This window comes from Salvelinus sp. IW2-2015, linkage group LG2 (assembly GCF_002910315.2).
Source record: "Salvelinus sp. IW2-2015 linkage group LG2, ASM291031v2, whole genome shotgun sequence".
Taxonomy (NCBI): domain Eukaryota; kingdom Metazoa; phylum Chordata; class Actinopteri; order Salmoniformes; family Salmonidae; genus Salvelinus; species Salvelinus sp. IW2-2015.
Genome location: NC_036839.1, coordinates 24,648,786 through 24,664,405, shown reverse-complemented (window position 1 = coordinate 24,664,405; position 15,620 = coordinate 24,648,786). Strand labels below are relative to the sequence as shown.

Here is a 15,620-nt window from a genome sequence, read left to right as displayed (position 1 = left end):
TGTGCAATGATACTGGAGTGATAGAAGTAGATATGTTTAGGGGTAAKATGACTATGCATCAGGATATAATATGAAGTAGGACTGGGCGATATATAAAATGTATTAGATTTTTTTTAAAGTATGATTTAGCGCGATGTTCCAAATGCAAGAATCAAGGTTTTTTATTTTTTGTTATTTTTGGTCTTGTCTCCTTTGCCCCTTCTGTGCTGTGAGCACTGTGCACCTTCCCACTTGCACACAGACACCATGCCCCCCCCCCCTGCCTCTCACAAGAAATACAAAGATAAGTTCTTCCTCTAATAACAAGCAGTTTAAACTCTCTATTTGCATTTGAGGGTTGGTAAATCAGAATCGGTCATATGGACACTGAAATGCTTAGAGACCTTATTTTACTGTAATAGATGAGAACATAACATTCTACGTTACCCTTTTATGTCTCAAGTCTCAACTTCAAAATGTGGACAGAGCAGACTGTACACTGAACAAAAATATAAACGCAACATGTAAGTGTTTCATGAGCTGAAATAAAAGATCCCAGAAATGTTCAATTTTCATGAAAGGTATCTCTCTCAAATGTTGTGCACAAATTTTGCTTATATCCCTGTTAGTGAGTATTTCTCCTTTGCCAAAATAATCCATCCACCAGGTGTGGCATATCAAGAAGCTGATTAAACAGCATGATCATTACACAGGTGCACCTTGTGCTGGGGACAATAAAAGGCCACTCTAAAATGTCACACAACACAATGCCACAGATGTCTCAAGTTTTGAAGGGAGCGTGCAATTGGCATGCTGACTGCAGGAATGTCCACCAGAGCTGTTGCCATAGAATTTAATGTTAATTTATCTACCATAAGCCGCCTCCAACGTTGTTGGAATTTGGCAGTATGTCCAACAGGCTTCACAACTGCAGACCATGTGTAACCACGCCAGCCCAGGACCTCCACATCTGGCTTCTTCACCTGCGGGATCGTCTGAGAGGGGAGAGGGGGGGTTCTGAGGAGTATTTCTGTCTGTAATAAAGCTCTTTTGTGGGGGGAAAACGAATTCTTATTGGCTGGGCCTGGTTCCCCAATGGGTGGGCCTGGCTTCCAAGTGGGTGGGCCTATGCCCTCCTAGGCTCACCCATGGTTGCGCCCCTGCCCAGTATTATTTATTTATTTCAATTGACTGATTTCCTTATATGAACTGTAACTAAGTAAAATCTTTGAAATTGTTGCATGTTGCGTTTATATTTTTGTTCAGTATAAAAAGGAGAGTATCAATGAACATGTTGTGGAAAATTAATGCTCAGTGTCTGTTACCGCTAGATGTCTAGTCTGTTTTTATAAATGTACAATGAGTATAAAAAGACACATTTATATAAGGAATTGGTAACGTGTTCTCATTCTGAGAAATAAGCAACTTCTTATCCTGGTAGGCCACTTGATTTCAATATCTAAACAAAGTGAACAGGGTATGTTGTTCAAACATTTGGAGACTGACAGGAAGGTCTATTCAAAACAGTTTGTTCAACTGTTCTACCTTGTTAACACGCAAATAAATCCAAGTTGGCTAGACTTGAAATATAAAGATTACCTGGCTACTCATTACTTGGCCTTGTCTCGGGGTAGTAAGTTAGTGGCCTGTTGATCCCTTTARTGGTGTGAGGTTTGTGCTTTGCCAAAGTGGGTGAAGTTATATCCTGCCTGGTTGTCCCTGTCTGTGAGTAACTTTCGACGGGGCCACAGTGTCCCCCGACCCCCCCGGGTCAGTCTCCTGTATCTATGCTGCAATAGTCTACATGCCGGAGGGCTAGGGTCAGTATGTTATATCTGGTGTAATTATCCTGTCTTATCTGGTGTCCTGTGTGATCTTAGATATGATCCCACTAATTCTCCCATCTCTCTTGCTCTCTCCACTCTCAGAGGACCTGAGCACTAGGACCATGCCTCAGGACTACCTGGCCTGTTGACTCCTGGCTGTCCCCATCCCTAGTCCACCTGGTCGTGCTGCTGACCCAGTTTCTGTTGTTCTGCTGCTGTTTCGTCCTCTAAATGCTCTGCTATGAAAAGCCAACTGACATTAACTCCCGAGGTGCTGACCTCTTGCACCCTCTACAACCACTGTGATCATTATTCGACTCTGCTGGTCTCTATGGAAGCATTTTAACATCTTGAAGAACTATCTGGCCTTAATGGCCATGTACTCTTATAATCTCCACCCGGCACAGCCAGAAGAGGACTAGCCACCCCTCAGAGCCTGGTTCCTCTCCAGATATCTTCCTACGTTCCTGCCTTTCTAGGGAGTTTTTTCTAGCCACCGTGCCTCTACATCTGCATTGCTTGCATTCCAGGGTTTTAGACTCGGTTTTCGTATAAGCACTTTGTGACAACTGCTGTTGTAAAACGGGCTCTATAATACATTTGATTGATTGATTGACTAGCACATGGGCTTGTCCTTGAGAGATTGTTTGAGACCTGTGTTCATTTTTTATTTTATTTATTTACCCTTTATTTAACTAGGCAAATCAGTTAGAAGCAATTTCATATTTACAATGATGGACTTAGGCACAGTGGGTTAACTGGCTTGTTCAGGGGAGAACGACAGATTGTTACCTTGTCAGCTCGGGGATTCAACTACTAGCAACCTTTTGGTTACTGGCCCAACGCTCTAACCACTAGGCTACTGCCGCTACAAGAAGGCTAGTGCATGCTACAAGAAGTTGGTTATTATTGTGGATGTGCATTGTGCATGGTTTTGGTAAAATTAGTAACAAAATTGAATTTTCATAGACAGACTTGAAAGTGATTATTGCAGTGATTATTTTTTTAAAGCATGTTAAACTGTTTTTTTTTATTTTTATAATTCAATTGTTAGTGGGTCTTATTGTTGTGGAAGTTTATATTTAGCCTAGGTATAATTTTACATGCCTGAATTAGATTACTCCTGACTATTTCAAATGCAGTTTATTGACCTTTAACTGTGGAACAAAGCTTATTTAGAGAAAACGTAAAAACAATATACATATATATCGTGAATTGTAAAAAAATATGAGATTATGATTTTTATGCCATGATGCCCAGCTCTAATATGAAGGAAACGTTTTGGGGAATGAAGTGGGGGAATACATTGCGAGGATGTGAGAAATCAATCTAACATCCGTGTATCAATAAACATTTCACTTCACAGGAATCATTTTGCTGTGCAGAGTAGACACTGCATTATTTAGAGATAGAGGAGCTATACTGAGAACCAGCGGCATGCATCTGAAGTTAGATTGAATAATCTGGACGCTGAGGCTAGCTGAGGGAAAGAACTGTAAATGTTTTATCCATCAAATTAGTTCAGAGTACATATTAGCTTTAAGAGGACAGGTATAATCGAGGCTCGTATATAACCGCCAAGTAACACACATTGAGATGAGAAGCTCCGATGCTCTCATTCTGATATTGTTTGCACTGTGAATGGTCTTTGCTCTGCTAAGAGCCCTGGTGCTACGATACAGCATCTCTCAGAGAAAGGATTCTCATTAAAAAGCTGCTCTGAATGCATGCCCATTGCCTGTTCTTGTAACCTCATGAATATAATGGGTCTGACTCTCTCTGTTGAGCTCCTGGGTTCCTTCTCCCTGGGAATATTACAACAGAACAGAAGCCCTTTTAGCTGCTGATGACTCCATAATCAGGCCTCCATTCTCTCCTTGGAGGACTCTTTGTATTGCCTCACTCTTCACTTGTTCTCTCCCTCTTCCATACATTTCAGGATTTACAGTTTGAAGCAAGAGTTTCAGAGAGCCATTTTGTCTCACCAAACAGTGGCTTGGGTACTTTGCTGTGGTGACAGAAACACAAATGGGGAGTTTTATACTGGGGGATGTGAGGGGAAATCAGTGAATACTAATATCAATAAAATATATTTATAATGCCTATTTAACATCAGCCGATGTCACAAAGTGCTATACAGAAACCCAGCCTAAAACCCCAAACAGTAAGAAATGCAGATGCAGATGCAGAAGCATGGTGAATAGGAAAAACTCCCTAGAAAGGCAGGAACCTAGGAAGAAACCTAGAGAGGAACCAGGCTCTAAGGGGTGGCCAGTCCTCTTCTGGCTGTGCCGGGTGGAGATTATAACAGTACATGGCCAAGATGTTCAAACGTTCATAGATGACCAGCAGGGTCAAATAATAATAATCACAGTGGTTGTAGAGGGTGCAACAGGTCAGCACCTGAGGAGTAAATGTCAGTTGGCTTTTCATAGCCGAGCATTCAGAGTTAGAGACAGCAGATGCGGTAGAGAGAGAGAGTCGAAAACAGCAGGTCCGGGACAAGGTAACCAAGGTAGTGACAGTGGGAGCTGTCTGGAGCACTGCCTCCCCAGCAAATTATGCTAGACATGCTCCGAAAGTAAAGCAAATATCTGCATGATGTAAGGATAGGCAATCATGCATATAGTTATTATGGTACGGTAGGCCATTTTAAAGACTTAACATTTTGAGAAAGGCTTTAATTCAATCAATTGAACACACTGTAGTGGGTTTCTGGAATGCTTTTTCAGAAGTGCCAGTTKTGAAGTGTTTACTACCCCGATCTGTGATGTGTTATAGTGGAAATCAAACACACTTCTAGAAGTGCTATCTGGAAAACCACTACATGCAGTGATTGAATAACAGCCAACTGGTTTCTATGTCATTTAAAATGGACACGATGGGTATGTGACAAGATCAGTGACAATAGACGGATCCAAAGGAAGTTAGGGATACCATAGGTTGCTCTTATAATTGTCAGTCAAAGTCAAAGAAAGTGTACAAAGCTAACTCACCCCATAAGTGGATCCACAGCGATTCCTTTAGGATTGGTCAGATCTAAATCTATAATGGTGACACAGGTGTCCCCAACACGGTTGCAAACAAATATCCTGTCGCTTACACGGTCCACAAAGTAAAAGTTTCCAGTGAGCCAATCGATGGTCATGTGCTCTACATCTATGGAGAAAAACAAAGAATGTCATTAAATTCTTGCCATTAAACCTTTCTTTGATTAAATATATTTGTATCAAATTACATGTTGTGAGGATACACTTGTTAATCTTCCATTATGTTAGATCACATTTTCTCATTTACATTCATTTTATTTACTAAAGGTAAAGACACATAACTGAATGTAAGGTATGTGTAGTAAGTTTGGAATCTGACATTGATGGAATACTGAGCGTGAGCAGCATTCCTTAAAATCTTGAATAAACAGGATAGAATAGCTAGGTTGTCTTAAACACATGTGTCTAAAGCATTCCAAACCTAATTGCATTACAATGACCCTGAAGTAGAAAGTGACCATGGGAATTTCATTGGGTAAGCATTTCCTACACTCTTAAAGGTGCCATCTAGAACCTAAAAGAGTTCCTCGGCTGTCCCCATAGGAGAACCATTTGAAGAACCATTTTTGGTTCCAGGTAGAACCCTTTTCTACTGAGGGTTCTACATGGAACCTATAAGGGTTCTATCTAGAACCAAAAAGGGTTCTCCTATGGGGAGAGCCAAAGAACCCTTTTGGAACCCTTTTTTCTAAGTGTACATTGTGAAAGTTAGTGGGGAAAATAGAGACATAGAGGGAGGCAGAGGTAGGGAAAGAGTGAGACAGGGAGTGTTTTAAGGCATTCTGAAGGGGCATGTCTGAGTGTGCTTGATAAATCAATAGTTGCCAAACATTGTAAGCGAGAGAATTTCATTGACAACTTGACACAATGCAAGACGTACTTTGTAAACTTTGTACTGTTTTGATATCCTTTTCCATTGTAAATCCATTCAGATTCTTCATCTTAGCACAGCGAAGCCTTCCAGTGGAATCTGAGGATAGAAGCCAACACACTTCCTCTTCCTGGTAATAGTAATCCAATGAAAGGGATCCATATTTTTCCAACAGTCTCAAAGTCTGTAGATTAGATCCGTTTAGTCTTGTGGTTGCTATGTGATCTGACCTTACAATCAGCAGAGCTGGAGGACTGTCGCCAGGGTCTGGAACACAAGAAGAAGAAATAGTGGGGGAAAAAACAACACGGTGAAAATTCTTCACATGGAATGTAAAAGGCCTTTATCAACCCAGGAGGACTCCGATGTGGAAGATATATTATACAAAACCTGGATTTTCTTCAGTTCATTTCTGTAATGTATAACTGAACAGAACAATATCCATAAGGAATGAGCAACACATCAAAGCTACATCAGATTTAATGTTCTCTACAGCGGTTATCTCTTCCTGACTGCTAAGCTAACACAACCCATGTCTGAGGCCTAATTGACCGTGTACTTTCTCTGCTACTGAGCTCACCCCAAAAAGCCCTGCTTTATCCCGATCCCCCACACAAGTTCAAGTCAGGGCTGGCTCTCCTAATATGGGCAATAAATCAGTGTGTCCACTGTGAAAAACACTTATCTTTACCCTGATCCCTCTAAGCCAACCTTTAGGAGCTGCCTATAACTCCATGAGATACCATTGTAGCATGGAGGGGGCTTTGGTTTTCTCATAGAAGCACATTTTCTGCATCCCAAATGGCACTCTATTTCCTATGTAACGCAATACTTTTGACCAGGGCCCATAGGGGAATAGGGTGCCATTTGAGGTGCCAGTCAAGCTCTCTGATAAAGACATTGTTCTCTTGAATGCAAAACTGTGGTCTTCATTCAACAAAATATAGACTCTACGTTTCTCTACTGTACAACATGTGTCAAACAAGTCCTGCATGAAAAACATCAGCATCTACCATTAACATCATTTCTAAAACTGCAATTACCTAAGAGAGTTTGAGAGAGACAGAAATATGGTTTTGATTCATGACAATGTAATCAGGTCAAGGGAAAATGTCACAGAATGTTGGTACTGGTGGTTTTTGGAGAGTGCAAGGGAAAAGTATTGTATTATATAATCATAACCTTTTAACATCCTGATGAAAAATGATTGATTCAAATGTGGAAGAAGAAAAAAAAAAATTCTGCGGTATATTTAAAAAAACTATAATTAGATATTAATGCAGAGATCATCTAGATTCAGCTGCAGGCCAATTTTTTTTGAGTGGATGTTTGGGGGGCCAGAACATACTTACAAATAATTTGCAGACTGCAAATTGACCAAAAAAAGCCCAAACAGATATTTGACTAAAACATAATCATTTCAAACCTTGCTTACATTTGTATACGATCAAGTCTCTATTATGCGTGGGAACAATTGGGAGAAGATTTCCAAAATTAAAATCACTTGGAGCTGATTTTCTGGTGTTTTTAGTTTTTATATTTTTTAAAATACATATTTATTTTCTGCTCAGAAAACTTGGGGGGCCAACCAAAACTTGTGGGCCACCAATTGGGGTACCCTGTCTTAATGTGTTTTTTACCCTCTACTGCTCACCATCTCATGGCCTCTGAGAGAATATGCTCCTGACATTTATATTCATGAGCTTTTACAACTAACGGTAACCCCATAGTTAACCCTGTACTGCAATCTTTCTCCGCTAAATTAATATTAATGTGTGTGAGCATTGGGTTCAGTTAAGTTTATGGGTAATCATATTCAGTTTATTCCTGGTAGGAAACCAGTCACATTGATTAAAAGCTGCAACAGTGTGACTCTCCCCAGCTAGGTGTGCTGCTTTGCTTCAGGCTACTTTCACACAGTAGAGTATGTATCATCATCACAGCCTAAAAATGTATCATACATTACGGTGGCCAATACAGAAAAACAGTATATGGCACAAGGCTAAATGTTTGTCTGTGTAGACTGGAACACTACTGCATATTGTTTTATACCAAACAAATGAAGTGAGTTATTTTATTCACCAGCAACAACATGTTGCCAGCTATCGGACCATAACGTAAATCAAGGCAACGCCAGGTATTGTCTCACCATAAAACACTTCCAGAGTGTTGAGATGGCTCCCAGTTAAAACCTTGAGATCATTAGTTCCCTCATTATCCTAACCTGACCATATCTACTACTGCATTCCAATTCCCTGGTGGAAGATAGATGTGGTCAGTGGTGGAACAAATTCATCTTTCCTATACTGAAGCTACCCAACACTGAAAAACAAGGTTAAGAGGAATTAGGCCTATTCCTATACCCAAGCCCCCAGGATGGTTGAACATAGAAAATTGTACCTTCTATCTTCTAAGTTATATGCAGATGATGTTGTTTTATAATACAGTGTTGTTATTCTCACCTTGTTTGGCTGTGCAGGACGTTCTGTCATTCTGTAAGATGTATCCCTCTGTACAGCTGCATCTATATGACCCGTAGGTGTTCAGGCAGGTTTGGCTACATGCTCCGTACACAGCACATTCATCATGATCTGGGGAGAGAGGGGGAGCCATTTGTAACAAATTAGGTTTGCTCAAACATGACCCAAATACATAAAGCATACTTAATGTGGCCCTCACTGTACCACCTTAGAAATGATTACCACACAACCAAGTTACCTATGTTGGAAAGTCATTGGATCCTGTAGTGTGAATAAAATCATGGTGCTTTACTGTAGTGAACTGTTATGCATTTACTGTACTGTACTGTATGTTGTGAAGCAGAGTTACTGTACATAATTTGAACCATACCTTGGGTACAGAAGTTAATCTAAACCCCACCAGAGATCCCTCTAACCCCTGACCTCTGATAGAAGTCTCATGTCACAGTATGTCCCAACAGCTGTCAGACTGGACTCGGCTGCTATTGACAGGGTCAGGGGAGAACAACCCTGCCTCCAGACAGATGGTCCTAATTTCCAGCAGGCCTCCTGCCTATTCAGTTAATTTGAGAAGTTTGGCCTAGGGTGAAGGAGAGAGGAGAGGAGATAGAGGAGAGATGCAGCTCGCCCGACAGCATTAACGATGCCTACCTCTGCAGCTTGTCCCGTCCTCACCGACCTCAAAGCCGTCAGCGCAGAAACAGAAGGTTCCGTTTCTCGTCATGACGCAGCCATAGCGGCAACGCAGCTCATGGCATGCTGAGAGCAGCTCTGTAGAGAGAGAGAGAGAGAGAGCACATGTAAATTGCTTTTTGATTTTCTTCTTGCTCCTCAAAGCTCTTCTTTCCCCATCAGTGGAGGAGTTTGACAGTCCTGAGCTCACGGCAGGGATCATTAGGTGTTGCGCAACATTACAGTCAGTATCTGGGAAATGCCACACAGAAATACAAAATGTGTGGGAAGACAGCCTCTCATGTAGCTGCTAACTCAACATTTAAATGACAGACGGAGATGTGCTCTCTACAGACAGACTTAGAATCTTAGAAACATTATGGAAATTACTAGAGGATAAAAAACGGCTCTCTGTACAGTACTTTCCATTTGCAGACTTAAATCGGCATACTGTGCTGCACACAATCGGGCTAAAGTATTATTGAAGCAGAGTACCCTAAGTTTATTTTAGTTGTCAAGGATGACAGTGGATGACAGTCAAGATTTTTTTTGACTCTTTAATACACAACACAATGAAACATTCAAACCAACAAAATAATTAAAGACACTGAATCTTTCTCATGAAGACTCAAAATGATGGGAGTGAACACCTGCCTATTTTTCAAGCCTGTCGCAAAATACAACACTACCTCTTTAAGACTGAACTCGGTTTTCAAAGATGTCTAGAAATTGCACACGTTTTGTGCTCTTGTAGGAAGTAATCACTCCCCCATTACTGACTACAAATTATCTATAACTGGGCTAATAACTCACAAACTAGCAAAGGATATGAACAAATTTACAAATGTGCACACGTCGCTACATGTCGCTCTCACTTTGATCTCAAAACAAGCACATCTACACTCAACAGCTCATGCTGTAAAAACAGTCCAGTTCAAAGTGAATGGCACGCATCGATATATGGCAATGGTCTATTTGCATATAGGTCTACTGTAGCGCTGATTGGTTATGAGGCACTGGTCTGTGTAGAGTACGGCCTGAGTCGTGCCTGTCAATGCAATAGAATCCTACTCTGATGCATTCTGCCTACAACAAAATCTCTTACATAATCGTTTTGTTTCGGTATGTTGCATTGGAAGTCACTAATATTGTGTTGATTCAATCTCAATTCCCACAGTAAAGGGAAACATTGATAGTGTTAACTAACGGGGAAACTCTACAAAGTTGAGTGAAGTTTAATCTCGTGTTTCTCTGCGCACACTAGTCTATCGCAAGCAAAGCATTCTAAAATGACTTTGTGGAATACATTAGTGTTTCATTTTTGAAACACTTGTCTACATGGAATATAAAATGACTGATAGCAGTTCTGAGAGGGCCAACTTCTTATGTTCCTAGCTAGCGTTCATTCTATTGTTCTGATGTTCTTTGTGTAACACCATTCTCTGTACAGACCAGAACAAAAGACCAGCAATTTAAGACTTGATAGATGTTCAATGGAATAAGTGACAGATAGAAAATAATAAGCTTAAAAAACAGGGAAAGTTTTAATTGCTGAAAAGATAGATTTGCTATCGCCGAGCATTAATTACTGTCAAATAGAAACCCTTAGGATAAAGGATGTTCAGGCTACTCATTGATTTGACTTGTTTTCTTCTATTTCAACAACAGAGCATTTAAAACAATCTGGTAACGCCTCGGCAGAACCAAGCAAACTCCTGACAACATATACTTAGACATCAAGACATCAGTGAGCTCAGCCAATAATCTCAGAACATCGTCTCAGAACATCACTATCTGTGTGGAGGATATTGGTGTTGTGTTTAGCAATTAAAATGCATCTATGCTGAGGAAGATGACAGTTTTAAAAGCGTAGGAATTTATAGAGGTGTCTTTTCTGTTAGCTTGCTGACACATGAAGATGTATTGGTCGGGTGGAGAGATGGCAGGTGCAATAGACAAGCTGTCTGTGTGAGTACATTAACTGGTAATGATAAAGACATCTCAGTTGGATTATTTAATTTTGAAGGCATCTTTGAAATCATCCTGTATGAATGCCAATGCAATACAATACTGTACACAATAATATAAACACAGCAAAACACACACAGACACATTCAAACAAGTATGCACCCACAGCACACAAATGCATGCACGCACGCACGCGCGCACACACACACACACACACACAGTAAGGTAATTAACTGTCTAAATAAATAATATTTTACTGGCAAGAGCTGTATGATACACAGACAATATAATTTTGGTAACAACTGAAAGACATACTTTATTGAAATAGCTCAAATGCACCATTTTGTCTATGTATTTTGAGGCGCCTACTCTCTAAATGCCCCCCTCTCCTATTGTCTATTTTGATCCTTTCATCTAGTAAGACTCAGGCTTTATCTTTCATGACATGATAACTGGCATGCTTTCCTGTTCTGTGGGAAGAGAACGTGCAAAATGACTAGACACTGGGCCTAAAGATATCCAAACCAAAGATAATCTGCAATAGCAGACAATGCTAGATAGAAAGAGATGCCTGCCTTCTTCTCTGTTGCTAAAGAAACAGCAAAACCATGGGTAACACCTTACTTAGAATTGTGATACTAGCATTCATAAAGCCTTTAGTCATAATGCCCTACATATGGTTTTATATATTCTGATTGTGTCAGTCTCCTCGAATCACCTCTAGAGATGTTTAATGTCTAACTGGAAGTTTGTTCACTAAGTACCAGCTAAAAACTTTTGAAAATATAGCATGTTTGTCAATGCCACTTATGCATCAGGGACGAACTCCTGTAGAGGAGCGGATACAGAGATACAAAGCGTAGAGATAAACTATGTACTTGGCCAACTCGAAAGACATGCTTTCAGGTGTTATCTTGGAGAACATTTTGAGAAATTGTATAAGGTGTCATCACCCTCTCTTATTAAGCAGACTATGATAGAGCTAACGTCTTTAGATACAGTGGCTTGCGAAAGTATTCTCCACCCTTGGCATTTTTCCTATTTTAAATAGATTTTTAGGGGGTTTGTATAATTTGATTTACACAACATGCCTACCACTTTGAATATGCAAAATATTTTTTATTGTGAAACAAACAAGAAATAAGACAAAAAAACTGAAAACTTGAGCGTGCATAGCTATTCACCCCCCCCAAAGTCAATACTTTGTAGAGCCACCTTTTGCAGCAATTACAGCTGCAAGTCTCTTGGGGTATGTCTTTATAAGCTTGGCACATCTAGACACTGGGATTTTTGCCCATTCATCAAGGCAAAACTGCTTCAGCTCCTTCAAGTTGGATGGGTTCCGCTGGTGTACAGCAATCTTTAAGTCATACCACAGATTCTCAATTGGATTGAGGTCTGGGCTTTGACTAGGCCATTCCAAGACATTTAAATGTTTCCCCTTAAACCACTTGAGTGTTTATTTAGCAGTATGMTAAGGGCCATTATCCTGTTGGAAGGTAAACCTCTGTCCCAGTCTCAAATCTCTGGAAGACTGAAACAGGTTTCCCTCAAGACTTTCCCTGTATTTAGCGCCATCCATCGTTCCTTCAATTCTGACCAGTTTCCTAGTCYCTGCCGATGWAAAACATCTCCACAGCATGATGCTGCCACCACCATGCTTCACTGTGGGGATGGTATTCTCGGGGTGATGAGAGGTGTTGGGTTTGCGCCAGACAGTGTTTTCCTTGATGGCCAAAAAGCTAAATTTTTGTCTCATCTGACCAGAGTACCTTCTTCCATATGTTTGGGGAGTCTCCCACATGCCTTTTGGCGAACACCAAACATGTTTTCTTATTTTTTTCTGGCCAATCTTCCGTAAAGCCCAGCTCTGTGGAGTGTACGGCTTAAAGTGGTCCTATGGACAGTTACTCCAATCTCCACTGTGGAGCTTTGCAGCTCCTTCAGGGTTATCTTTGGTGTCTTTGTTGCCTCTGATTAATGCCCTCCTTGCCTGGTCCGTGAGTTTTGGTGAGCGGCCCTCTCTTGGCAGGATTGTTGTGGTTCCATATTCTTTCCATTTTTTAATAATGGATTACATGGTGCTCCGTGGGATGTTAAAGTTTAAAAATAAATTCTGCTTTTCTGATGTATCAAATACTTATGTCATGCAATAAATGCAAATTAATTACTTAAAAATCATACAATGTGATTTTCTGGATTTTTYGATTCCGTCTCTCACAGTTGAAGTGTACCTATGATAAAAAATTACAGACCTCTACATGCTTTGTAAGTAGGAAAACCTGCAAAATCGACAGTGTATCAAATACTTGTTCTCCCCACTGTATGTACAAAGGTTCCTCCTTTAAAAGTTGCGACATCTTGCTTGCTATCGCAGCATTCTGTGGCACACAATTTAATTCTCAGTCATTTTTTCTATTACTGCAAGTTATTGCTAGTTTGACCACCAGAGGGCATCTTTGAGAAGCATTTGATAGTATTCCGTATTGGCAATGCCAGAGAATTTAAAACCTTTTTTGGAATAACATAATATATGGGATTGATTTGAAGAAATGTGGCTTAATTCATTTGATTATTTTATGGTGTTTCTATTCAGAGAAAAACCAAAAACGAAACTCAGGGTTTCCGTTAGGATAGAATGGAAAATATGGTGCTGTACAGCATGACGGTCGGGAGTAGGCTACAGAATTGGAGGATTCTAAATTGTTTGCCTTAATTAGACAACTTTATTCCAATATTTCTGTAAATCAGTAATACACCTAGCTCAAGTTGGGGAGGGGGGGGTTTCACACCTAGCTCGGCTATTAGAGAATTCTTTAGTAAAGGTTGAATAGTCTATTGTTCAGCTAATAGCCCATCCTGCTATGCTTGTGAAAAACTAATAATCATACTTTTTCCCTTTACCACGTTAAAGATTCCAATTGATAAAGTGTTTTTAGCCACAATCGGCCCCAACCCCAATTAATACATTTGGGACAGTCGATAGCGTGCTGTACTCCGGGCTAGAATGTTGAGGGTTTGAAACCTGCTGCCTGCTTGCTATAATGAATGGGTTTGATACATCTGGTATTGGATATGGCTGGAAAAAAACTTGCTAAATAGCGATTTCCATAAATTAACTTTATGACAGCCATCTTTGCTGATGTCACCAGGGACGGGTGGCCTGCGTCAAATTCGTCATTGGAACCACTTGATATGATTGGTCATATAAAAACCTTAGGACCCAAATGCATAATGAGTGCTCTATCTCCTCCTTGTGGTGGTCTGGAGCAATGAAGTCGTGATGCTGGGTACCTCTAAGTCCTGTGGTGTGAGCTCACAACTTTTAAAGGAGGAACCACTGTACTGATGTTTAATGAATATGTCCTTGCCCCCTTCTGAGAACTAATTGCACTATGTGAAGGTTTGACACTCAATGACAACAGAAGTCATTTACGATTGTAATGTATTAAGTGTAAGACAGTCTTCAATTCTCCCTCATGTTAATGTTTTTTGTGAAAATGCTTGTAAGTACTTTTCTATTAGGTTGAGACTTAGTCTCAAAAGGGAGGAAATGCCATGGAAAATTACATAATAACTCATGCTAACCCCTGTTTAACTTGTTATATGCTAGTGTTTTTTCTAACCTGATAAAAACTTGTCTTTGTATGACTTAGTCATAAGACTGGGCGTATAGCTAAGATCCGTTTAGGTGTGACCGCAGCATATGAGACTTCCCATGGGTTTACTAGCAGGAAGGCAGCTGTATGGAACCTTGCAGGAATGGGAACATTTTAGTGTGAACTGTGACAAAAATAGTTATATGGTTGAGCCCTCATGATATCAACCTCGGGCTATCTTATTCTGCACAGAGAAACCAATCGCCTTCTACACAATGTTCCGCCCCTCTATGAAAGCAGATACCTGACTATGTTTGTTAAGCTTTCAACTCTGAACCATTCTTGGTAATAATTGATTGCTTCATTTTTGCAAATCTTAAGTTGATGTTTGAAGAATCTACAGTCTCTATCTTCTTTATAAATTCCCCCACACATACAAACATGGTCTCTTTTCTGCTATCTTGAGGCAGCTCCAAAATGCAGGTGTTTCAGCCTACATCAGTGCTTTTTATGGTGGTGGGGAAGCCAACAGAAAATAGAGCGTAGGGGTTGGTAAGGTTCTCTATTTGCGGCGTGATTGACTCAGTGTTCTGTCACTCATGGGGACACTAAGTCACCACAAAATCTATGGGGAGAGCTCGAAAATTCAAGCCCCTTGGGTGCTGCCATACAGTGCATTCTGAAAGTATTCAGACGCTTTCCCCTTGTACACATTTTGTTATGTTACAGTCTTATTCTAACATGGATTAAATACACATTTTTCCTCATCAATCTACACACAATACCCCACAATGACAAAGTGAAAACAGGTTTTTAGACATTTTTGCAAATGTATTAAAAATGTAAAACAAAAATAACTTATTTACATAAGTATTCACACCCTTTGCTATGAGATTCGAAATTGAGCTCAGGTACATCCTGTTTCTATTTATCATCCATGAGATGTTTCTACAACTTGATTTGAGTCCACCTATTCTAAATTAATTTGAGTGGACATGATTTGGAAAGGCACACACCTGTCTAAATAAGGTCCTACAGTAGACAATGTATGTCAGAGACAAAAACCAAGCTATGAGGTCGGAGGAATTGTCCATAGAGCTCAGAGACAGGATCGTGTCGAGGCACAGATCTGGGGAAGGGTACCAACAAAAGTTTCTGCAGTATTGAAGGTCCCC

The 15,620-nt window shown here is 40.3% G+C and overlaps 1 protein-coding gene across 1 annotated transcript in view; it reads right to left on the bottom strand.

The window, feature by feature from the left end:
• The window catches only part of lrp1bb (low density lipoprotein receptor-related protein 1Bb), a 393,420-nt gene that overhangs the window by 307,796 nt on the left and 70,004 nt on the right, over positions 1-15,620 (bottom strand). The window contains exons 4-7 of the mRNA XM_070446279.1: positions 8,858-8,977; positions 8,189-8,317; positions 5,736-5,993; positions 4,802-4,964 (exon numbers count right to left, since the gene is read on the bottom strand). Of these exons, the coding sequence (XP_070302380.1) occupies positions 4,802-4,964; positions 5,736-5,993; positions 8,189-8,317; positions 8,858-8,977 (670 nt within the window). The remainder of the gene's footprint in view (positions 1-4,801; positions 4,965-5,735; positions 5,994-8,188; positions 8,318-8,857; positions 8,978-15,620) is intronic.